The sequence below is a fragment of the Oryzias latipes genome, chromosome 9 (assembly GCF_002234675.1).
Source record: "Oryzias latipes chromosome 9, ASM223467v1".
Taxonomy (NCBI): domain Eukaryota; kingdom Metazoa; phylum Chordata; class Actinopteri; order Beloniformes; family Adrianichthyidae; genus Oryzias; species Oryzias latipes.
Window position 1 is genome coordinate 31140850 of NC_019867.2, and position 23903 is coordinate 31164752.

The following is a 23903-nucleotide window of genomic DNA, read 5'->3' on the forward strand; positions in this document are numbered from 1 at the left end:
GACATTGACATCACTTTGAGTCTTCAGGGCGTTCAAAGGCTCGTTCTTTTTTTATTTTTTTATTGCCTTTTAAACACACAGTTGAAACATACAAGAAAAAAGCAGAAGGAGCAGCAAAATGTGGTTTACAACGTAAAACAAGTCAGCAATGCCTCGCCATTTCCAGCATCATCCATGCATAAGTCCTTATAATGTCGTTTTGTATTTAGTCCATTTATCCCATCTTTTGGGACAAAGATCTTCTTGAGTTCTTCTCTTATCCCTTGTGCTATCTTAGATGACCCCCCCCTTCCATTGAGGTGTTCTCCCTACCATGACAAAGGTGGATAAAGGTGGAAAGATTTCATGTAATCCATGGACACCAGTGAAGATCACAAATCATTGAAGAAAAAAGGTTCAGAGCACTGTCTAGTGGGTCTAGATGACCCACCTCCCAATGTTAAAGTGCCTAGGATAGAACAAGGGTTATAGGGCAATATTTCCATCACATGTATTTCCAACATGTTGTTTGTGATTTCTGGTGTTAGAAAGTCCCTGATTGTGTTTCTCCAACATTGCAGCCTCCATCTTCGTGATGAAGAGGATGTATTCTGTGTTTGTCAAAGACTCGTTTATGAGCCTACAAAAACCTTGCCTGGGACATCTGACTTTTGAAAGCTCTCAGGCCCCGCCCACCTTCTGGCCCCTGGAAGCCCTGAGGCCTCGCTGACGTTATCTCAAACCTCTCCAACGACGAGCCGGAAGGAGGGATGGACATCTGCAGCCAGAGCAGGAGGATTTGAACAGTGATCAGCAGTGATGCACGTGTGTCAAACATGACCTTTGATGACCGCCTTTCATCGTTTGTGCTCACATGTGGAGCGTGCGGGGAAACCGTGCCACGGACCCACATGGAGCGGCGGCGGCTGCAGCCGTGTCAACAGGGCAGCTGTGTGTGGAGATGTGTGTGTGTGATAAGGCCTGCAGCCTGCAGGTTGTTCCAGGACTCCAATAAAAGCAGAACAGATGCTGGCAATTACTGCAGCCCGCTGACGCACAGCAGCGCGCCCGTCTTTACCAGGACGCCCCGTTGACATCCAGCATCGGGCGCCGCACCAGGCCTCGCCCCAGCTTGGACCCCAACCCTCTTGCCCCAAAGGTTAAAAGGCGTCCCAGAAAAAAAACACACCGCTCTGCAGACAGGCCAGACGTCCAGCGTCTCTGCGTGGCGAGGAGACGCCCCCCCGGTCTGCCCCCTCCTCCCAGAACACATATATAGATGGTCAGTGAGCAGCAGAGCAGCACAGAGCAAAGCATCTCTGCTTCAGGTAAGACCTCCTCACTGCTCCTTCAGAACCGTGTTCTGTTTCATGCTGACCTCTGTTAGGCCAAAGGTCAAAACGCTTTTCATCTCATGAGATCATTAGCGTCATGACTGCTTGTAATTAATGCTTTTAATGATTATGAATATGATGGTTTAGTCAAAACTGAATTCATTCAGTTTTAATTTTGATTTCATCACTTTGCATTTTATAAAGAACTTTATTCAATTTTTACGTATTTTTGTCAACTAAATACAAAAAAAGAGTTTCTCAAATAACTCATAGTGATCTAAGTCTATAGTATTTATAATCCTTTAATTCATTTAAAATATCAGAATCTACAGATCTCGTATATTATGCTCTGAATATAGTTACAAATATGTATTTATTTTCTATCACTTTCTAAATGAACTTTTAATCACTTTGTCTCCTTAATATTCTCCTGCTTCATAAATCTGATGTGATAATATTAAAATGTAATTGATGTTTTATGAATATTTATTTAGGCTTTTGTGATTATTGTTATTATTATTATTATTAAATAACTGTGATTCTTTAGAACCAAATTAAAATTCTATTAAAAAATATTTTCTTTGCATTTATTTATCCTTTTTACTGATATATTTTATAGAAGCCTGTGAAATTCACTTTATACAATGTAGGTTTCAATAATATTGTTTTCATATTTAAAACATGTATTTTTTGTCATTATTAGCTCTTATAGTTTTCAATTAAATGTTTTTGTGACATTTATTTTTTATCTGACATTCAGCAGCTATTTTTAAATAAAAACAAGAACTAAAATAAGTTCCACATTTCAAACTTTGTTGGCTGCCTGTTAACGTTCAAATGGGAGGGGTTTGTCCTGAAGTGAAGACCTGGATGTCCGTGGACCGTTCCTGTTTGCAGTCATGGGTGTTTCATGTCAGACGTGAGCGTGCGGCGTGCACCCGCAGACGCTCTCACTCGTTCCAGAGCCATTTTCCATCAAACGGATGTCAGGCGAGAGAGAGGGGCGGAGCCACAGGGATGACATGGACAGAGATAAGGGTGCAGGAGGAGGTGTGTGCACGGACCATAATCCCATTAGTGAGGCAGGAGAGAGCATCTGAAGCCATCAGAGGACGCCAAAGGCTGACGTGGCGTCCTCACATCCATTTGCAAACACAAAAGTTCATTTGATTTTGATTTTTCGTCTTTTTCTGTGCAGTGACTCAGGTTTTCTCTCAGACAGAGAGGCTGAAGCTGCAGAGCTTCAACTTCACAAACTTTCCTTTCCTAAAGCTAAAAAGGTTTCTGTTTCTGATCAGAAACTCGATTTGGGTTGATTTCCCAGATGGGAACGTTCTGCACAGCGATGCACTTTTTAAGGGCTGATTTGAGGCAATGACAGGCAAAAGGTTGCAGGTTTGGTTCCACCGGGTGCTGAAGTGCCCTTGGGCAAGACGCTGAACTGGTCTAGTTAGTGCTTGTGTGGCGGCTCTGCCTGTGTGTGAATATTAAAGTGCTATTGAAGCATACGTGCACGTCATTTCCCGTTAAAGCACAGGAGTCTTTACAATGCCACTTTATGTTGGAACGGGTTAAGATAAGTTAAGTTTGAAAGCAAAAGATGCCGGAGTGACTTACAAAATAACTTCCAGATGCCATCTAAATGATTAAAATCATGAACCACTTTGTAGTTTTGAAGCAGGCAGAAAACACCGGAAATCATGTAAGTTTCACAAAGAAGAAAAATGTATAAATAATCGTTTTCACACGTTAAATATTAAGAATCTGGTTCTAAGAGTGACAGTATGGAAGCACTGAAGCTGATCTGTGAATCAAAAGCAAAAATGCAGTCGTAGGTTTATTTATATTTAATATTTTTGATTTAAAAAGTGGAAATAATAATAAGGAAAGGGAAAAAGTCTCAGTCGGTGATATCTATTTCTTTATTTTCCATATTGTTACATTTTTTGTTACATGTTCTTCATTGATATTGCCTAAAAGAATATTAAAAAAATTCCCTTTCAGCTTTGATGACAACCGTCTGCTTTGACCCGGTGATGCATGTGGATGTGGAGCAGCTCCATCTTCATTCCTTTCCGTCTGATACGTGATATAATAGCAGCCTCCCGTGTAGTTTAATCAACGATAACACGTGAAACGAAGGAGCGGCTGTTCTCCAGGGTTTGTTTCATTTCCGTGCAGACAGGAGGTCCTGACGTGGACGGCTCTTCCTTCTGCTTCTCTGCAGACATGGCCTGGCTCCGTCAGAGCAGAGCTTCTCCCAGACTGGTCCTGGTGGTGGTGTGTGTGGCTCTGCTGCTCGACAACATGCTGCTCACCGTGGTCGGTGAGTGCTGATGTGCTTCTCTGGAACCTGCTGAGCAGTGAGCTCTGATTGGAATCTGTCAATTAACACCAATTGGTTTTTTTTAGGGGAAAAACTGTCCAAAAAAAATCTTATTCAAAGCAGATTCATAGGATTTTACTGTGAAGAATGACAAAGGAACGACTAATGGCTCCAACACCTTTAATTTTTATTCATCATGAGAAATATTTGAGATATGTCATTTTCTATCGTCTGAATGATGACAGGAACCAGGGATTAAACAATCCTGTGAAATTCAAGTTAAGATTAGGAAACAAGATGGAGCAGACTTCAACAGACATGTGGGTGAAGGAAACAGAGAGGATGAGGAAGTGATGGAGGAGTTTGGTGTTCAGGAAGGGATGCAGAAGGACAGATGGTGGCGGACTTTGCTAAAAGACTGGAAACGTCAGTGGTGAAGACATTTTTCCAGAAAGGAGAGGAGCGCAAAAGAATGGAGTGATGAGATGACAGGTTCATTTTATCTTGTTTTGACGTAATCTGACAGAGATGGGAGACTGAGGAGAGTTCAGTTGTGAGGATGACTCTGGTGGTGAGGAGGATGAAGACAACAAGGTGGTGGAAGTTGAAGGGGTGTGGCTTTTGTGGAGGAGATAAAGCAGATGTTGGGAGATCGTGAGGTTCTTCCGGATGACTGGACAGCTACAGTGGAGGCTGGGAAGACGGTCCTTGGTGTCCCATCCGGACGGAGGAAAGCAGATCAGGAGACTTGGTGATGGAATGAAGAAGTTCAGGAGTGTGATAAGAGGAAAAAATGGATGAGAAAAAGCGGAACACGGAGAGAACAGACGGCAGGTGTTCAGAGAGAGGCTACAGACGGTGAAGGTGGCAAACGCCAAACTAAGGACGGATGAGAACTTAAGTTGGAAACAAAGGAAGGAGAGGCAGATCTGTACAGGACAGAATAACAGAGAGAGAAGGATGAGCAGCAGGTTAAGAGGACAGTAATGAGGATGGATGGATCATGAACGTTTTCACCGTGCACTCTTGCTGTTTCTTTATCTCCTCTTCATGACGAAACCCTCATTGATAAAAACATCAGATCCGTTCAGTGTGTGTTACAGAAACAGAAAAGCTGTGTCCTGATGACACTGATCTGATCTGTGTCTCTTTGCACAAACCCATTGACCCTAGAAGACAAGTGGACCGAGCGAGTGTGACATCACCAGTAGAAAATGAATCTTACTTCCAATGAAATGACGTCAATTCAGTCGCCATTTTTTCCCAATAGAGATGCGGCCATGTTGGAGCCAGACGACGTCAGTAAGCAGTGATCAGTCCGAGTCCGTCTGATTCCTCATTTTTACGGAACCACTCTCACCAATCAGGAGTGAGCTTGTTGGAAGTCCACTCCCCTTCCGCTTGAAAGCAGACTCAGGAGAATCTGTCAATCAAACCTTTTCAACATTGGACTGGAGCAATCAGTTTTAGTCAGTTTTTACAGTATACCTTAAATAACTACAGAAAATATTTTGAAAAGTGAGAAAAGTTATGGTCTTTATTTGAGATTTTCACAGATGTATCAGGACTGAACCACGTTAAAACCACGGAAGAAGTACCAACGTATAATATGAACTGTGTGATTATTGTGCTGTTTATCTGCAATTCATTCGTGATTCGTGCATCAATTACATAACTGTAACGTGATCTGTGCGGCGTAAACATGATCTAAAAGTTACACATCGGTGGTTCATACATGAAAAGTCTGTTAGACAAACGTGGAACGGTCGTGGAAAGACACAATTGCGTGAAATTTACGTAATAATTGTGTATAAACGACATAAAATACGCATAACAGCGTAATTCTCAACTGACCCAAAATTCTGAACAGCTCAAAGCCAAATTCACGTAAAGACCCGTTGGCTGAAACCCTCAATGGACAGCTGTGCACATCGACCAGTGACGTGTGATCAGGTGAGGCAAGTGAGGCTCGGCCTCACCTGTCATTGTGATAAAATAGAAAGATGTACAGTAACCCTTGTGCTATCCTAGGCACTTTAACATTGGGAGTTGGGTCACTGACATCGACGAATGACAAACGCAAGAAAAACGTATGAATCATATCACACGTGTATCAGGAAAGAGTGAAATTTAAAAGACTTCTGGGAAATTTCTAGGGCACTTGATTTTGGAATTGTAGATTCGGACAGCACTACAAAATGGCGAACGCACTAAATACTGTACTACATAACACACTATATAGTGCACTATGTAGTGTGTAGTGAAGGAATTTGGACACAGCCTAAATCGTCCTTGGTGTGGTTGTGTGACCTCAGGATTAATCAGGTGACTCTCCGGGGTGCAGTAGCTGGGTTTGGCTCCAACCCTGTGACCCTGAACAGGAACAAGCAGGTCTAACATATTGCATACTGTCAGTGTGAATTTGATAATATAGCACATTTTAAAACCAACCTTCCATTTTTCCCCAAGACTTGAATCTGAATGGTGGAAACGGGAATGTTGTCTTTTATCCAGCTACAGTCTTTCTTCTCTGACGAAACGAAACCTTGAGGTCAACGCTGTCGTCTGCGTTTAGACTCAGCCATACGGAGGAGATGCAAACATGCACACATGTACTCCTCTGTCCTCCAGAGACCTGCTCCTCACTTTAGCTCAGCTCGTCTCAAACTAGAACCACAGGAATCGAGTTCTCCCCATCATTTCCTGCATTTCTGCTTCTGTGAAAACTTTCTGTTTCTTTAAAGGGTTGATGGTTTACAGGTCCTCACATGACGACAAGAACAGGTGCACACGCTCTTCTCTTGCCCTCCTAACCCTGAACTTTAAATCTGACTCTCAGTTCAGTGTTGTCTCCTTCTGTTTCTTCTCAGATAAACGCTCCTGCTTCCTCTGCCTCTTCTGCTCTTCTATCTTTAGATCTTTTTGCCTGCAGCTGCTGCTTTCCAGCAGATTTACCTTTTTATGTTTAACACCTTCAGTTTCTCATGTTACTGAAGCAAAACTGTAAATGTTTGCTGTATTTTTGTCCACACTTCCACGGATCTGCAGTGAATACAGATGTTTACTTTAAACTATGAAACAGGAGAGCAAAAAACTGAGAAAAAACATCAACTGTTGGCGTTTAACATACATTCAAGAGTTTCTGTACTTTCAGTGTTAGCAGTACGCTGTAAGCATTTATAAGCGTTAGTTTTGTTTTTTTTAAACCCATACATTTCTAATTACAAGACAAATTTCTGTCAAAATCTCTGGTAATTTTTTCGATGTAACATGTTATGTTAAGACTTTATCCAGTATCTATGAGGAAAAGGTTCAGAGTCTTACAAAGTAACAGAACAGATCAATTGTAGCTGAGTTCATCTAAAGTAGTCAGTGGTCTCCATCTCAAATTCTCAAAGCGTCATTTGGCTTTTTAATGTCAAAGGTCAAAAAACAGCACAGTCTGCGCTGGTGCTAATTTCCTGGACCTTACAAAGGGCTTTGATTTAGTAGACCATCACCTGCTTTTAGACAAATTGATTGCTATTGGTCTTGCTACTTCCTTCCTCCTGTGGTTCAATTCCTACCTTCACCAACGTAAGCAATGTGTGTCACATAGGGGGAGTCAGTCAAACTATATTGGAATAAATAAAGGAATCCTGCAAGGTTCTTTTCTTGAGCCTTTATTATTTTCTTTATTTATTAACCAACAAAGTGCTGCTCAAAATTTAATGTTCATCTTTATGCGGATGACACCATAATACTCTGTCCCAAACCAAGTATTTTAGACATCAACATTACGTAACAGAAAGATCCTAGTTCTATACAAAATGGATGTCATTCAACAAGTTAGTTTTATAAAGAACAAGATCCTACTCTACGCTATTCCAGAAACAAACATGAATGCTGACAAAACAACATTAAAGCTGCATTTTTGAGATTCCTGTCCACTTAAGCAAACTGAGACATTTGAATATCTTGGTGTTTGGCTAGAAACTGATTTATCTTTTAAAACTCATATTCAGTCTGAGGAACGGCTGAAGAAGAAGGAGATCAAACAGATCGAGGTCATGGATTGGTCCAGCCAGTCTCTGGACCTCAGTTCTATAGAAAACCTCTGGAGAGAACTGAAGCTCAGAGTTGCTAAGCAACAGCCACCAAATCTGAATGATTTACAAATCATTTGTAAAGAAGAGCGGACCAGAAATCCTCCGATTTGTGCAGAAACCTGATCATCAACTACAAGAAACCTCTGACCTCTGTGCTTGATAAGAAATGAAATCTATGAAATGCAAAATGGGGTCAAAGACTTATTTCCTTTACTGTAGCTGCTGACAGAACAAAGTGAATCCCTTCTCCTTCTTTAGTGCCGATCATCCCAACATTCCTCTACGCCATGGAGCATCCCAGTCCAGAACCACAGACCTCAGAGCGCCCCTCCCCCACGCCACCGTCTGCACAGACAGTACCGAGGCTGTCCTCCTCCACCTTTTCTCCTCTGGTATCTTTGTTTGATAACTCCACCTTCAGCCTGCAGCAGGTCCAGCCCGAAGCGCCCAGAAACCCAAATCCTACCCCGCCACAGCTCATCAACGAGACCGCCAACGCCTCGGTGGGTGGGGCGTCGTCCTCAGCACTGATTCCCTTTTTTTCTCATCACCCGGTGGATCTTCTTTCTCCTTTCATCCTCACCTTCACCTCTTTCCTTTCATGATCCATTCTCATATTTTTTCATCAACTCTTCCTCACTTTGTGTCCCGTCGTCTTTTTTTCCTCTTAAGTTCTATTGATAATTGTCTCGTTTTCCTTTTCTTTCTGTCTGCTCTTTCATTAAAAATGTTTTGATCGTGCTTCTATGACTTTGTTTCTTTCTGGATTGAACCCTCTTTTCTTACTTCCTCCTGTCCCTCCATTCCCTCTTCTTTCCCGTCGTCTCCTGCAGGAGTCCTCCTGTCTCCAGGACAGCGTCTTTCTGGAGGAGGAAAACGTTCATGTGGGTTTGCTGTTCGCCTCCAAAGCTCTCATCCAGCTGCTTGTCAACCCGTTTGTGGGTCCGCTCACCAACAGGTATCCCGGTGTCGTTGGACCGAACCACTGCAGAGCTTCACTTACAGCAGAACCACGGATGTTTCTCCCTAAACATGTCACCTTCTGTCTGCAGGGTCGGCTATCACATCCCCATGTTTGCAGGCTTCATCATCATGTTTGTGTCCACCATCAGTAAGTGGGTGTCCTCTCCTGGGGGGTGGTTCCGGACCGGACCGTGCCTGACTGTGTTTGTGTCAGTGTTTGCCTTCTCAGGGACCTACGCTCTGCTGTTCTTCGCTCGATCTCTGCAGGGAATCGGCTCGTCCTTCTCATCGGTGGCAGGTCCACACCTCTACACACCTGTAACATCTGATCCAGATAACCTGCAAGCCCTTCCTCTAAGAGCTTTGACTAAAGAAACTGTTCTTTAGAGTTTCACCCAAAAAATCAAGAGCCTTTGCTTCAGCCTCCAGAGAGGATCCATCTCTTTTTCCACTTTTAGGCTGTATTCAGACTGGACACAGTTGGTTTGCCTAAAGTGAACCAGAGTTAGTTTTTCCTGATATTCTGCAATACATTTTCAGTCTAAATGGACCCAAGCAGACTTTGGTCCGTGACCAGGACCCGCTCTCAGACCCATCTTTGGAGGTGGTCTTGGTTCGTTTCCTGTTGGACTGAGCTTCGGTTCGCTCTGAGTTTCCTCAGTCTCAATCTATACGTCATAAACACTTATCACTGACCTTTTTAGCCGTCGTCCCCTCAGTCACCGCCGTGCAGCACGACTCCATGAGTAAAAAGTGTCGTACCTGACGTTGATACAGACGTTCAAAACTGGTCGGCAAACATATAAAGTTTGAATCAGTGAATTTTCCTGACAAGGACTGCAAAGCGCAGGACCTCCATCATTTTTGCCTCTCGTTGCTTTTCCCCGCCCTCGTAATTCCTGGCCAATGGCTGAAGAGGTCTTCAGTCATGTGGTTTTGTGTACAAGCTTTGGTCAAGAACAGAAATGTCCGGTAGACAGAAGTCTGAATACAGACCACACACAAGGTTCAGGACTCGATCCGGATCAAATTAAACAGACTTGGTCCGGACCAACAAACTTTTCTAGTCTGAATACATATAAGCCTGATAAAAAAGAAGAAATAACTGCAAAGTGGGATTTCTGACAGCTTTCCATGACCTAAGAGAACAAATCTATGTTCAGTCTGTGAGTTGATGTAACGGTAAATAACAACCAGACCTGCGGTCCCTGACTGTGCAGGACTGGGCATGCTCGCCAGCGTCTACACCAACGATGAGGAGAGGGGCATCGCCATGGGGATCGCTTTGGGAGGCCTGGCCATGGGGGTTCTGAGTGAGACGCCTCTGTGTTTGTGACGTTCTGTCCCGACCTGCATGAAGCAAAACCGAGCTGAGCTAAAGCTAAACGTCTCATCTGGATTTGTTGGAGTTTGCGACAGAAAAATGTCACGAAACGCCTAAAGAAACTAAATAGGTTCATTGTTTAAAGTCTGTATAAAATCATCTTTATTACGGGATTTTTTTTGCAGATTTTGTAACTTAAGTTGAATTTTCAGTCTAAAGGTTTGAATCTGCATTAATTTTATGTGTTCAGTTAACTTCTTCCCTTTAATAACTTTTTTAATCTTTATTCTTCTACAAGTAGAAAGACATATCTATTTATCTTACTCTTCTAAGTCTTTTCTCTTCAGTGTTTTTGAATCCAACTCTTTATTTGACCTTTTCCACGGCTGTTACTGTTTGTCAAGTGGAACCAGCGTGTTTCTGGTCTTTAATGACCATGAACCAAAGATAATTTCCCTCCTTGACATCCAGTATTTAGACATCCATCATTCCATTCCATTCTGTCCTTTCTGTCGCGTCTTGTTGCAGTTGGAGCGCCGTTCGGGAGCGTGATGTACGACTTTGTGGGAAAGAGAGCCCCCTTCCTGATCCTGGCCCTTCTGGCTGTGTTTGATGGAGGTAAGAAGGTGGAGCCCCCTGCAGGTCAAAGATGAAACAACTGCCAGCTGTCAGATCCCAAGCATGTTGACATCTTGAAGCCAGAAGCATCAAATGTTGTAGTTCCACTAAAATCCACTAGAGGCTGGCTCAAAGATGAAGTTACTGTATTTTCCTTCAATGTCTATCTTAATAGGATAACTTTAAACGTTACTCATAAAATAAACCTTTTGATGTTGTGGTTTCTGAAGCTTTTGAACACCCAGTCTATAATTTATGTATGTATTAAGTAATATGAATTTTGTGAGAGCTTAGATTTTCACACATTTGGAGACTCGGTTTATCAGTTGGTAGGTAGGTGAACCCAATAAAGCTTCAAACTTTGCTTGGTCCCACCCCCACGTTGTTTTCAGAATGTCAGTGAGGTGGGCGGAGCAAACTCTGGTCAAAAGGCCCCTCCCACACTAGATGATCTCAGGGATCATGATGATGTCTTCTTGATGTCTTTGTGTCTGTGTCTGGTTTTTGTGCTGCAGCCCTGCAGTTGTGTATCCTGCAGCCGTCAAAAATCTGTCCTGGGGTGAGTCCACTTCAAAACACCTACTGTCAGTGCGTGATCTTTACTCTGCTACACTGGTCCCTCCCTAAATCACGGTTCACCTTTCACGGTCTCACTGTTTCACAGATTTTTTTGGTGCAAATGTGGAAGATGTTTTGTTTTCATTTTTTGCCTTTGCAGCGCATTGTGTTTTGCATTCTGATTGGCTGTCAACCTTGTCAATCAATGTCCTCCGTGCCGTTTCTTCTGTCCAGAATGCATTGAGCTTTCAGAGTCTACATCCATTTCTTAGTTGCAAGTTTTTTTTCTAATACTTTGCTTTTTTTTCCTGCCAGAGTTAGAACTTTTGAGGGTGTTCAAAGTTCCACTCCGATCATCTTTTGATCCGTTTTCAAAGCGTTCACAGTGGTTTTTGAATTAGTATGATGCCATTTTTAGCCCAAATGAAAGAACCCATGTCGTTTTCTAGGACATAGTTTCTGCAGAGCAGCAGGAGTTCATCAGAAATTCACCTCTGAATTTGGCCGGGACCATTGGCTGGAGTAACCCTGCCACCCTTCCCCCCTCATTCATTCCACTCTTCCCTGCTAGCTTACAGCCCCTCGTAACCCCAACCTAGCATCGGTGGTGCAACAAGAATGGCGAGCGACATCGTAGCTTTCCAGACGTAGTTTAGATCCAGATTCCAGCTCAGAAGAGGGAAACAAAGACGTTCACGGATCTATTTTTCTGACAGTGGATGATCAGAATGGAGCAGAGCAGGGAGCTTGTTTCCCGCCGATTGTCAGTCCTCCATTCCAAATACAATCTTTTTCACATGGCTTTCTTTTCATCTGCTCCTGATTCACAACGATTTGAATAAAAAATACACAGAAATGCAATTTTAATCTTCATTTTCTTTTCATATGTCCTCCATCGTGAGAAAAATGCAACAAAAACATGTTAAAAACACCAGAAACAGCATTTTCGTTGGAGTGGGAAAAGTGTGAAAATGTTCATGTCTGTCTGAGAAAAATGTATCAAGTGTGCAGTGAGGAGGCACTTCCTGGATTTCACCTGTTGTGGGCTAATATTAGAACATACCTGCGATAAATGAGGGAACACTGAACTGTTATCTTTTTTTTAATCACATTTTAAACTTTAAAACCAGGTATAAATTTTATTGATTTCATTTTCAATGAGCTAAAACAAAGAAACGTAATTTAGAAGTTTTCAGATTTAACTTTTAAGATGTTAAAACTCCACAAAAGACAGTTTAAAAAGGCTTACTGTTAGATTTTCTTCAGTTTCCCTCCTGAGATGAGTCTGGATCAGATTTTGTGTTTGGTTGTTTCAGAGCGTGGAGGGGACGCCGTTACTCACTCTTTTAAAAGACCCATACATCCTGATCAGTGCAGGTAGGAAGGCGTGGAATCGTGTTGATGTGAACATACATGCAGCGTCTCTGCTGACATGGCTGCTTCTCTGTCTGAAGGCTCGCTCTGTTTCGCCAACATGGGCGTGGCGATTCTGGAGCCAACTCTTCCCATCTGGATGATGCAGACTATGTGCTCTCCAAAATGGCAACTTGGTAAGATCCAGATGGCAGAAAACTCTCCGATTTGGCCTGGGCACCAAAATAAAGTCAATTACAGATAGGCTGCTTTATGCTGCTCTAGTAAAGAGTGTAGACTAGAGAAAATATATCAGTTTTGTTCTTATAATTGGTTCTTAATGGACTGATTGCTACAAAGCCTTCAACACATTGTTTCCTGTTTCTCTTTCTTTATTTCTTTATTATATATTATTTATTTTATCTTAACTCCTTCTACACTTTTTCAGCTATTTCAACCATTCAACTATTCAAATGTTCAGCTCTTTCAGCTTCTTCCAGCTATGACTATTGGTTCTTCAAATCCTTGAACTTTTCAAGATATTCCAGGATTTTTGCCTCCATTAAAATACATGGGGAGTCCTTGAAAACCTTTGCTTCTTTCTGTGCTGCAGAAGCTCGCTGGTTCGATACCCGGCTCTGGCATTTTTCACAAAAATATCTTTTATGTTATTTTGCTGTTTTCACATAATTTATGGTCAACTTTGATCATTTCTTTGTTTATTTGTTGTTGGTTTTTTGCCAATTAAGGTTTCATTTTCATTCAGCAATATAGCATTCAATCCTGCATTTTCTTCTGGAAATGCAGCTCTTTCTAGTTTTTCATTTGTTTTTTGTTAACCTGGTTCTCAGGGCTCACAGATTCATGGTCTGTCATTTCCAGTCTTCCTACTTCAGGTTGCAGCTGACTTGCTTTCCTTTAAAACGCAATAGAACATCTGATTTACAGATTTTAGGTGATTCTGAGGTCAGTAGAACCGTGACCCTGTAGGGCTCAGAAAAACTGTGATGCTGATGGATCTGCCTGATCAAAACGGACTTTCTATCCCAAAATCCTGACGGTCAAAGCATGAACTAAAGGATTCGTTGGTGCCAAAGATGATGCCTAACTCTGGAGGGTAAAAAGCACGTCTCAGGTGTGTGTTTTGTTTCAGGTGTGGCATTCCTCCCTGCCAGCATCTCTTACCTGATAGGAACCAACCTGTTTGGAGTTCTGGCCAATAAGATGGGGCGGTCAGTCTTTCCGGTTTCTTCCTGGTTTTGTTATTGATGCAGAACTGGACACTTAGAGCAACAGTCAGTTTTTGTGGTATTGTTCAGAGTATGTTAAGACGAACGAGGAGACGGAATACTTTCTAAGAGTTTTCATAGTACTGGTTTCAAGTAAACAATAAACATTATGCAGACTTTCTGCAAACATGAGGATAACTTTTAAATAAATAGAATGATAAAGGTTCAGTTTTGAATATTAAAAGTAGAGTGTGTGACACACACACAAAGATGCAGACTTGGACTTGGACTCAGACTCTCACGATGACTTGAGGTTTGGGACTGATTTTCATTTATTAGTTCTTTACTTTGATCTCCAAGACGTTGCTGTCAGGTGTAACCCTTGTGATATCCAAGGCATGTTAGCATTGGGAGTTGGGTCATCTAGACCCACTAGACAGTGCGCTGAACCTTTTTTCTTCAATGATTTGTGATCTTCACTGGTGTCCATGGATTACATGAAATCTTTCCACCTTTATCCACCTTTGTCATGGTAGGGAGAACACGTCAATGGTCATCTTGACCCCATAGGACAGCACACGGGTTAAAAAGGAAATTTCTTCAATGCTCTTAGGGAACGCAGAAACTCTAGCAGCCAGTTATTGTGTCCAAACAAGTTGTTTATTGATTTGGTCACTGTAAGGGGGTTGACCCATACGGGTTCTGCAGGTTTTTGGGGTTGTCCGGAGGGTCATAGAGAGGAGCGGCTGCATCTTCAGAGGAGCACAGGTGTGTCTTGCAGTTCCTTGAGGCTCGTACGGCCACCTTAAAAGATGTCATGAGAGTGAAACGTGCAACTGAGGATGTGGTGACACTTTACAGGCAAGCAAAAAACCATAGTAAATGATTACTCCAGACATTATTGAGTCTTTACATATAAATTGCCTAATATGATGGTGAAGCATACATAATGCTAAGCAATTGCATAGGGAACCCTTTAAGGTAACGCTTTATAATAAGAGTCATTAATAAACTATTTATTAGACATTAACAAGCACTAGTCCTGTTTTATCAAGCTGCTTATGAGTACCTTAATTAGCATTTGTAGATGTCTTACAACTGACTAACAAGTTTAAATTAGCTGTTTATAAATAAATATATTCCTTAATAAACTACTTATAAGACATTAACAAGCACGAGTAATGTGGTATTAAGCTGCTTATAAAGACATTTATTAGCATGTGTTCAAAGAATTAACAAATGCTAATAAATGTACTTATAAGCAGCTTACTAAAACATTACTAGAGCTTGTTAATGTCTTATAAATAGTTTATTAAGGACTCTTATAAAGCATTACCAATAAAATAATATACTTGGAAATGCAAAGTAATGCATAAAAGGGACTTCTTGGTTCTTTTGTTATCAGACACGGGTTACGTCTGACACATACCTGACATGTTTGGACAGATGCCTTCCATCTTTGCATTTGTCGTCCATTGAAACATGGACGACAAATGCAGATTTGGACCACTCTTACCTACTTCCTCTTTACTTACACTTACGTGTTGTATGAGTGTTCGCTACAACCCGCCGCCAGGAGCATGACCATAATGAACATTTTCTCTATACGGTTCGCAAGCTGTCTGTGACCTTGACGTTTCCCGCAGATCACCTGGGTACAGCTTTGACCCTTTTTCACCTGTAGACAGCCCGTATTCACCCGGAAGGACAGCTGTGAAACTTTTATATTTAAAGAGTTGAGACCTGAAATGAACATTTTCACAAAGACCTGAGCTGCAAAAAGGGACTTGTGAGCACCTCTGCTGACATGTTTCTCTTCTGTTCCCAAACCTTTAACCGTTGTGCTATCCTATGGGGTCTAGATGACCCGATCCTTCCATTGACGTGTTCTCCCTACCATGACAAAGGTGGATAAAGGTGGAAAGATTTCATGTAATCCATGGACACCAGTGAAGATCACAAATCATTGAAGAAAAAAGGTTCAGAGCACTGTCTAGTGGGTCTAGATGACCCCACTCCCAATGTTAAAGTGCCTAGGATAGCACAGGGTTACAGAAGTCCGTTTTTGGAGTTGGAATTGAATAGTCTTCTTTGTCTCCAGGTGGCTTTGCTCCATGTTGGGGATGGTCATCGTTGGCATCAGTCTGCTGTGTGTGAGTTCAAACTTTCACTAATCCGCACATCAATATGTCTATCTTTTACTGTCACATTCTGTTCAGAACCAAGCATTAAGAAAACTAAGGAAGCCCACCTCCCTGAACGTCTTTAAATATCTGTGAAGGTCTGCTGAAATTAGGATAACTTTTGCCATGCAGACATTTTGTCAAAACTCTGAAGGCATTTCTTAGAATAACTTGTAGAATAACTTAAAATAACTTGTGGCGTTCCCCAGGGTTCTGTACTTGGCCCTATTTTTTTAATTTTACATGTGATTAGAAACTTTGTGTGTTTCAGGTTCCTTTTGCCACCAGCATCTATGGTCTTATTGGTCCAAATGGAGGTCTGGGCTTTGCTATAGGTGACTGCAAACTCAAGATGAAATATAGGAATGTAAATTGGTGTGAAAGACCTTCAACGGTTGTTTCTGTTGTCCATAAGGCATGGTGGACTCCTCTATGATGGCCATCATGGGTTACCTGGTTGACATCCGTCACGCCTCTGTCTATGGGACTGTGTACGCCATCGCTGATGTGGCGCTCTGCATGGGCTTTGCTATCGGTAACAGCCACACAACACACACACGGGGCAGTAAAGGTAACTGTGACTCAGCAAATAAACTGAGCAAGAATCTGCACACTTTAGCAGGTAAACCTCGGAACGAACAGCCTCGACTGCCTTCATTCTTCAAGCAAAGACTCTTTACAGATCTGTCTGTACAAACATGACAGTGTCTCTCAGTTGCTTTAACATTTTCTCTGACTGATACAAATCGTCTGTTCCACTATCTCCCTGACTGGACTAAAGTTTGTATTATTATCCTGCTAAAGGCACCGGGCAGATCAGAGAACAGGCTGAATGCTTCCAGGTCAGAGCAGACTAAAAACCGAAACCTAATGATCCGAGTAAAAGGCCAGAGAAGCAAACTTAGATGTGGGCTCAATCCCACTTGAGGTTAGCAGACGGACTGGCAGAGAAAAGCTGGAGGAACTGGTCTTAAATGGGGTTGGGGTGAAAAGTTAAAGGTGTGTCAGGATGCCCCGCCTCATTCTGGACACCTGCGGAGGAGAGATAGGGAGAGGGCGAGCAAAGAACCAAAAGGGAAAGTACACCAAACAGGAATAGTGGAGGGCAGCGAAGGGGCAGGAACCGTCTAGGCTTGACAACGTCGGACCTTTTCTACACACCTGCAACCCTGGGGACAACAAATGCTGCACTCTTCGTTATTAAGACGTTTATTCTTGATTGTGATGCACATTTTGAGGAAATGTTCTGAACACGCTTGCTGAATAAATTGATTTAAAAAATCATGTTAAAGATGTCAAAAACACCCCTTCGTGTTGTTTCAGGACCATCCACAGGGGGCGCTCTGGTCCAGGCGGTGGGATTTCCATGTCTCATGGTGTTTATCGGAGTAATCAACATTCTGTACGCTCCGCTGTGCCTCCTGCTGCGTAATCCTGCTGTCCGAGAAGAGAAACTGGTAATAAACGAGGATCCTGATAAGGTCCTTTCAGGCTGTGTGACAGCTTTCAGTCCAGAACACAGCTGCTTTTTTAGTCTGAAAACCTGCTTTTAAACAAAAGAATCGCTTTGGGATCCACATTGTCATCAGAGGCAGTGTGTAGGCCCAATGGCGTCTCCTTACCTCTACATTAATCCCTCCAAATAGAGAAAACAGTGTCTTTAAATCTGGACGTCACTACCGCTCAATGACATCATGACTGTTCGCCGGCGAACCACCAGTGTTCGAAAAAATACAGAACGACATCGGTTTTATAAAATTCATGCAAAAACAAAACTCATTATTTACATTGAAATGTACACTTCTGTGCTTCAGAGCTCACCCACGTGAAGAAATGCGTTCTTCCTCCACGCCACAGCGCGAGGAGAAGGTTGTCCAGCTCCACACTGAACAGCCATAAAGGTTCAGATTCAGACAATGGACCTTTCAGTCTGAAGAAAGACAGAATTCAAAAATGACTTTCATTTTTTACCTAAATAACTAGTAACTAATCAGGCTTTTTGTAACGACTGTGTGTTTAACTTTTAGTAAATATTTTTCCTTTAAAAGATAAAATCGTTTGTGTTTAAAGTCCTTTTATGAAGGCATTACAAAGAGTCTTCTTTGACCGACCCTCTCTTGAAGAAGCATCCGTTCTACGCGCAGACTCACAGTTGTGTCATCTTCACCTTGATGGTTGAACACTGAGCAGCGATTGGCAGAGTGGATCCTTCCAAGAAGAGGGTCGAGACAAGTAAACCACGAGGTGTTCAGACCTGAAGGTGTTGAGCTTGTTGTGTAGAAAAGGCTGCAGAAGAACGTGGATACAACGCTCTGCCTCACAACGTTCATGCTGGACCTGAACTGGACTAGAACTGTCTGTGGAGGTAGTTCCATGGACAGCGGCAAAGCAGGAAAAAAGAGGCTTCAGAGGGGAACAGAAGTATGAAAGGGGCTTCAGATTGGCTAGGTCAGAAGTCAGTGTGCGTTCTTTGGGATTTTTTTGGAGTATTTTGACTAAACCAGATGTAGGGCTTCATGCACATCTGGGTCAGAAACCGGTAGCAGCCTCTGCTGCGACATCACTGTAGTCAGGGCCAATGGACTGGTCTCACGGGGAATGTGGCGGCAGGTCCTGGCACATCAGCAGGAAGCGCGTCTGTTCCTGTGATGTTGCAGCCAAAGCGTGTGTTTGTATGAAGTCATTACACAGTGATTAGCCTGATCGCAGATCAGAGGCAGCAGCCTTCAAAGCTGCAGAGGAAGCACTTCTGCCAAATAAACGTAGAGTGAAGATGCCACACAGCTTGTTACATTCATGGCCTGACTGTTGTCACACATCATCAACTCTGGTGGTCAAGATCCACCTGCTGCGAAATGCCAGGATCAGGGGAGTTCAGACCATCAAAACTCCAGGACAGAAGGACAGAAGTCCTAAACATGGCCTCAAAGCAGAGGACTGCTTCTCCTCCACACATGCGCTCCTGCTCTGGCCTTTTTTTCAGTGTAAAATGTGTAAAGACGTTTGAGAAAAAGGAGAGAGGAGGACCTAAGAGGACCTCGAGAACTCTTGACGCATAAATCAAACTCTCAGGAATGGCGCGAGTCGCCTGATCAAAGGACAAAAACATTTTTGAAAGTCAGAATTGAACTACGGCTGATGCTGCATGTGAACTCCAAGCAAATCAAAGGTTGTGTGTCTGTTTGTGTTGCAGGCTATCATTGATCAAGAGTGTGTGATGCACAGGAAAAGCTACAACACACACAAAGAGAGTCGTGAGTTTCCTCTGAGCGACTACAGCGAGGAGGAGGAGGAGGACACGGAGGAGTGAAATCTTCACAAACAGGATTGATGTAAACCGTTTTGCTTTAAGTGTCTCCATTATATAGCCGTGGGAGGTTCCACCCTGCAGGTTTAAACGGTAACTAATGTGAATGCATAAATGTTAACTCACTTAACAATCAACGAGGGGACTGCTTGATGGCCTTTTCAGCCACGCCCCTTTTGTAACTCCAGCTACATGCCTTCTGTTTGCTGCCACGAAGCCTCTGAATTGGTCTTCACTTTAAATTTGGATTTAATCCTTTGGCAACATAAACATTTTTGTTTCACTTGATTTGATGTTCAATTAAAAAAAATTCAAAAGGAGAAACTGCTGCAAAAGAGTCCAGTTCTGTTTAATCATCTGTTCTATTAAGTAAATGTACACTTTCTTGAAGCGACCCATTAACGACCTGTTTATCATCAACATTCATGTCTGTGTAACCAACCACAAAAAAGCATTTTAGCTGACTGACAGACTTTCCTTTAGGAAATCTGACTTTGATTGTTGGAGTTTTAAACAAGATTTTTGTGTGTTTTTTGTTGACTTTTTAGTCTTGATCCAAAGTGTTAGGATGTCAGCCTGTACTAGTTACTGTGTCGCCATTAAAGCCTTTTGTCAGCTGGATGCCTGTGTTTACCTGCCCTGTGGGTGTGTGTGTGTGTGTGTTAGAGTGTGTGTATATTTGTATGCTTGTGGGGACGAGCCGACACTAGCTCACCATCGTTGTGGGAACAGTTGTGGTTGTTATGTTGCACAGCCTCAAGTCCCCTGTGAGACTAAGGATTTGGACCAGGAAGTCCGCTGTGGAGCGAGGGATGAGCTGTGTCAACAGACGCTGTAGAAGCACAGACTTGAATGGTGGTGAGAGCTCACAGTGTTCTTATCTACTCTTTAATTTCCTGTTGATCCTGTCAAAGAAAATAAAAGCAGGCAGAAGCTCTGTGAGATAGAAAGGTAAACAAGAGAATAAAGAGCCAAGATAAAGAATGGATCTAGAAATTGATGAGAAACATCCCAGAAACACTGTCACTGTTAGCTTGGCTAGCCTGCTCTTAAAGCCGTGTCGCCCAGCTGTCAGTCTTTCATGATACCTGCTGGATTTACGTCATTCATAAGCGCTTCTTATTCATCCATGTGCTCAGACGTCCGTTGAGGGTTTCAGCCGACGGGTCTTTACGTGAATTTGGTTTTGAGCTGTTCAAAAATTTTGGTCAGTTGAGAATTTCGTAGTTTACACGTATTTTATGTAGTTTATTCGCAATTATTACGTAAATCTTATGCAATTGTGTGTGATTTTTGTGAGATGCACACACAAATTTGTGTATTTTTACAACCAAGCCACGTATGTCTAACGGATTTTTCACGCATGAACCACCGATGTATAACTTTTATATCACATACACGCACATGTGTTCAAATTACGTAATTGTTTTTTTTCTTAACTTGTCCTGTCCAACAGCTAGGCAGACAGATGAGAGCTGAAGGCCTCTTGTGTTGGACATATTTTACTTTAACAAGAGGGGTTATTGATCTTCTGACAAACCAGAGTTATGTCTGAATAAACCCCTTTTGGAATCAAGGCCAAACTTTATTCATTCTGATCGTTTTTGGAAATCTTTGGTGTTGGACCGGACGGAAAAGGAAAGGAGGGAAGAGGAGAGAGGGGGGGGGGGGTAGGAGGGTGATTATGGTGGGGGGGGGGGGAAGGTAATTGACGCACAAATCACTAATGAATTACAGATAAACATCACAGTAATCACTCATGGTTCATGTTCTACATTGGTTTACGTGTTCTTTGCGTGGTTTATTGGTACTTCTTCCGTGGTTTTAACATGATTCATTTGTGTTACATCTGTGAAAATGTCACGTAAAGAACACAACTTTTCTCACTTTTTCCACACACAGTACAGACCCCAAGTTTGGACACACCTTCTCATTCAAAGAGTTTTCTTTATTTTCATGACTATGATCATTGTAGATTCACACTGAAGGCATCAAAACTATGAATTATCACATGTGGAATTATATACATAAATAAAAAAATGTGAAACAACTGAAAATATGTCATATTGTAGGTTCTTAAAAGTAGCCACCTTTTGCTTTGATTACTGCTTTGCACACTCTTGGCATTCTCTTGATGAGCTTCAGGAGGTAGTCACCTGAAATGGTTTTCACTTCACAGGTGTGCCCTGTCAGGTTTAATTAGTGGGATTTCTGGCCTTATAAATGGGGTTGAGACCAATAGTTGTGTTGTGCAGAAGTCAGGTGGATACACAGCTGATAGTCCTCCTGAATAGACTGCTAGAATTTGGATTATAGCGAGAAAAACACAAGTGAGTACAGAAAAACGAATGACCATCATTACTTTAACCCTTGCGGTATCTTATATGCCCCCCCTCTTACAGTGACGTGTTCCCCCTACCATGACAAAGGTGGATAAAGGTGGAAAGATTTCATGTAATCCATGGACACCAGTAAAGATCACAAATCATTGAAGAAAAAAGGTTCAGAGCACTGTCTAGTGGGTCTAGATCAGTGTTTTTCAACCTTTTTTGAGCCACGGCACACTTTAACCTTGACAAAAATCCCGCGGCACACCAGCATCCAAAAAAATAGATAAATAAAAAAAAAGAAAAAGCTCAGTCTGTATTGATCTACAGCCGCTCTGCAATCTCACATGCATTTTTGTGATAATTGTTGCAGAAAACGCTGAAGCTGCAGCTGTTTTTTCTAAAAGATGTATTAAAAATTAAGTCAAAAGATTCAAAAACTATTTGATGTGTGTTCGTTGTTTTAAGACGTTAAGAGGAGAGACTCATTGTGCGCTAAGACACTTTACTGCATCATGGGAGATGTAGTGCCCGTAATCCGCCGACCGCAGAAAGACCAGCGTCTCTGAGCTTCATGGTTTTGTTCACTTGTTCCAGTCTGATACCAGATTCTGTGGAAAGCTACACCGCTATAGATGAGCTTTAGCTGGTATTTTTGTTAGAACAGAGAGACTTGTTTGCGCTAAATCGAAACAAGGAAGTGAATACTTTAACCACTTCTGATTGGTCAGACTGATGACATGTGACTAAGCCTTCAAGAATGATTGGTGGAGACAGTTAAAGGGCCGGGACTTTTCCTTACACAGTTATAGCTGCAGCCAAATCGCGGTATCCCGTTATTCTTATCAAAATGTCTTTAATAGAATCATATAAACACAAAGAAAAAATAATTTTATGATTTTTCATATTCTTAACTTCTCAGTGTTTTATCAGGGCCTGTTTGGATGAACACAGAGCTGATTTCCTGGAGATGGTAATTGCTTTTAGATCAGTTAATGAGGGCAATTTTCCACGGCACACTTGACCATCTCCCACGCTACACTAGTGTGCCGCGGCACACTGGTTGAAAAACACTGGTCTAGATGACCCAACTCCCAATGTTAAAGTGCCTAGGATAGCAGAAGGGTTAAATGGCTGAATGATGCGTTTCTTTTAAAATATCTGTATAGGAACAAACAGAAGGCGTGATTTCTGAAAACACGTGAAGGTAGTCCTGAGAGTCTGCAGGTCTGCTGGTATTCTGCAGCACGCCGCCGCCTCTGATGGCACAACCAGGGACACTTGTAGTGATTATTGCACATTTAGTGGTTAGTGTGAGTGTGCGTCTTAATTACAGCCTCTGACAGCAGATCAGAGCGGCTTTAAACTGCTTCAAAACAGTTCCCCCTTCTTTGAAATATGAACAAGCCCGCTCTCTGCTAATCTGTGTTTGCGAGGCCATCAAAGGTGTTTAACCCCTTTGTGTTTGTGTCTGATGTGGTCGTGTCTGCACAAACAGGCAGGAAACTCTGGGGTCTTTGAATCTCTACGGCTCGTTCATGGAAAAAAATCAGTTAAATGAGTGTTGCGGCATTAACTTCAACTAATATCACCACAAATGCAGTTATTTGTATCAGGCGCTGCTTTCAACGAGCACGCACACAAACAACGGCTGATGTGAATCCAAAGGGCCGCTTTCTCTGGTATTTATTTTCAACATTCTTAAGTTATTTTGTGATTCTTGGTTTGATTCAAGATATAACTTTGATTAAGCCTCATAGATTGCGGTTTATTCTGCAGGGCTGATTTACTGAAGCCTTTTTGAGTGACTGTGCTCCTAAATGGGTGTCCAGAACCCTGCAGAACTCTCCTGAGATGACTCATCAGCAGCCACAGCTGTGGTTCCAGGGCTCCTGTGTGATGTCGGCTCAGAGAACAGAGAGTCCAAAACCAGTAAATGAAAGAAAAAATCAATCTGAAAGTCTTCTTTATATTCACATGAGCTTTTCTCCACTTTGTTCTCAAACATCAGAAGTATTTGTTCTAAATTTCCTGACAGTTTTAGCCTCATTTTTACACTTCCTGCTCAATTTCCCAAGCCAAATGAAAACTTTAAACTGAGGTTCTCTTTGGGAGGGACCAGGATGGATCAGGAATGAGGACATCAGAGGGACAGCACATGTTAGAGGTTCTGGAAAACATGTCCAGAGGAGAGACAGTAAATCTATCGTAAAAGGAGTCTAGAGCTGCCAGAGGTTTATCCCTTGTGCTATCTTAGATGACCCCCCCCTTCCATTGACGTGTTCCCCCTACCATGACAAAGGTGGATAAAGGT

At 42.3% G+C, this 23903-nt stretch overlaps 1 protein-coding gene across 1 annotated transcript; it reads left to right on the forward strand.

The window, feature by feature from the left end:
* The first annotated feature begins 3407 nt into the window (after positions 1 to 3407).
* slc18a1 (solute carrier family 18 member A1) lies at positions 3408 to 19883 on the forward strand. Its single transcript, XM_023958854.1, has 16 exons — positions 3408 to 3639; positions 7986 to 8230; positions 8561 to 8685; positions 8780 to 8838; positions 8905 to 8988; positions 9911 to 10003; positions 10543 to 10632; positions 11148 to 11191; positions 12507 to 12567; positions 12645 to 12740; positions 13697 to 13775; positions 15874 to 15925; positions 16227 to 16290; positions 16371 to 16490; positions 17279 to 17412; positions 19149 to 19883. Exons 1-16 carry the CDS (start codon positions 3543 to 3545, stop codon positions 19263 to 19265), a joined length of 1560 nt encoding a protein of 519 aa, XP_023814622.1. The 5' UTR covers positions 3408 to 3542; the 3' UTR covers positions 19266 to 19883.
* The last annotated feature ends 4020 nt before the right edge of the window (positions 19884 to 23903 follow it).

Coding starts and splice junctions, on each gene's coding strand:
- slc18a1 (XM_023958854.1), top strand. CDS start 3,543: ATGGCCTGGCTCCGTCAGAGCAGAGCTTCTCCCAGACTGGTCCTGGTG. Junction 3,640..7,985: donor CATGCTGCTCACCGTGGTCG/GTGAGTGCTGAT, acceptor CTCCTTCTTTAG/TGCCGATCATCCCAACATTC. Junction 8,686..8,779: donor GTGGGTCCGCTCACCAACAG/GTATCCCGGTGT, acceptor TTCTGTCTGCAG/GGTCGGCTATCACATCCCCA.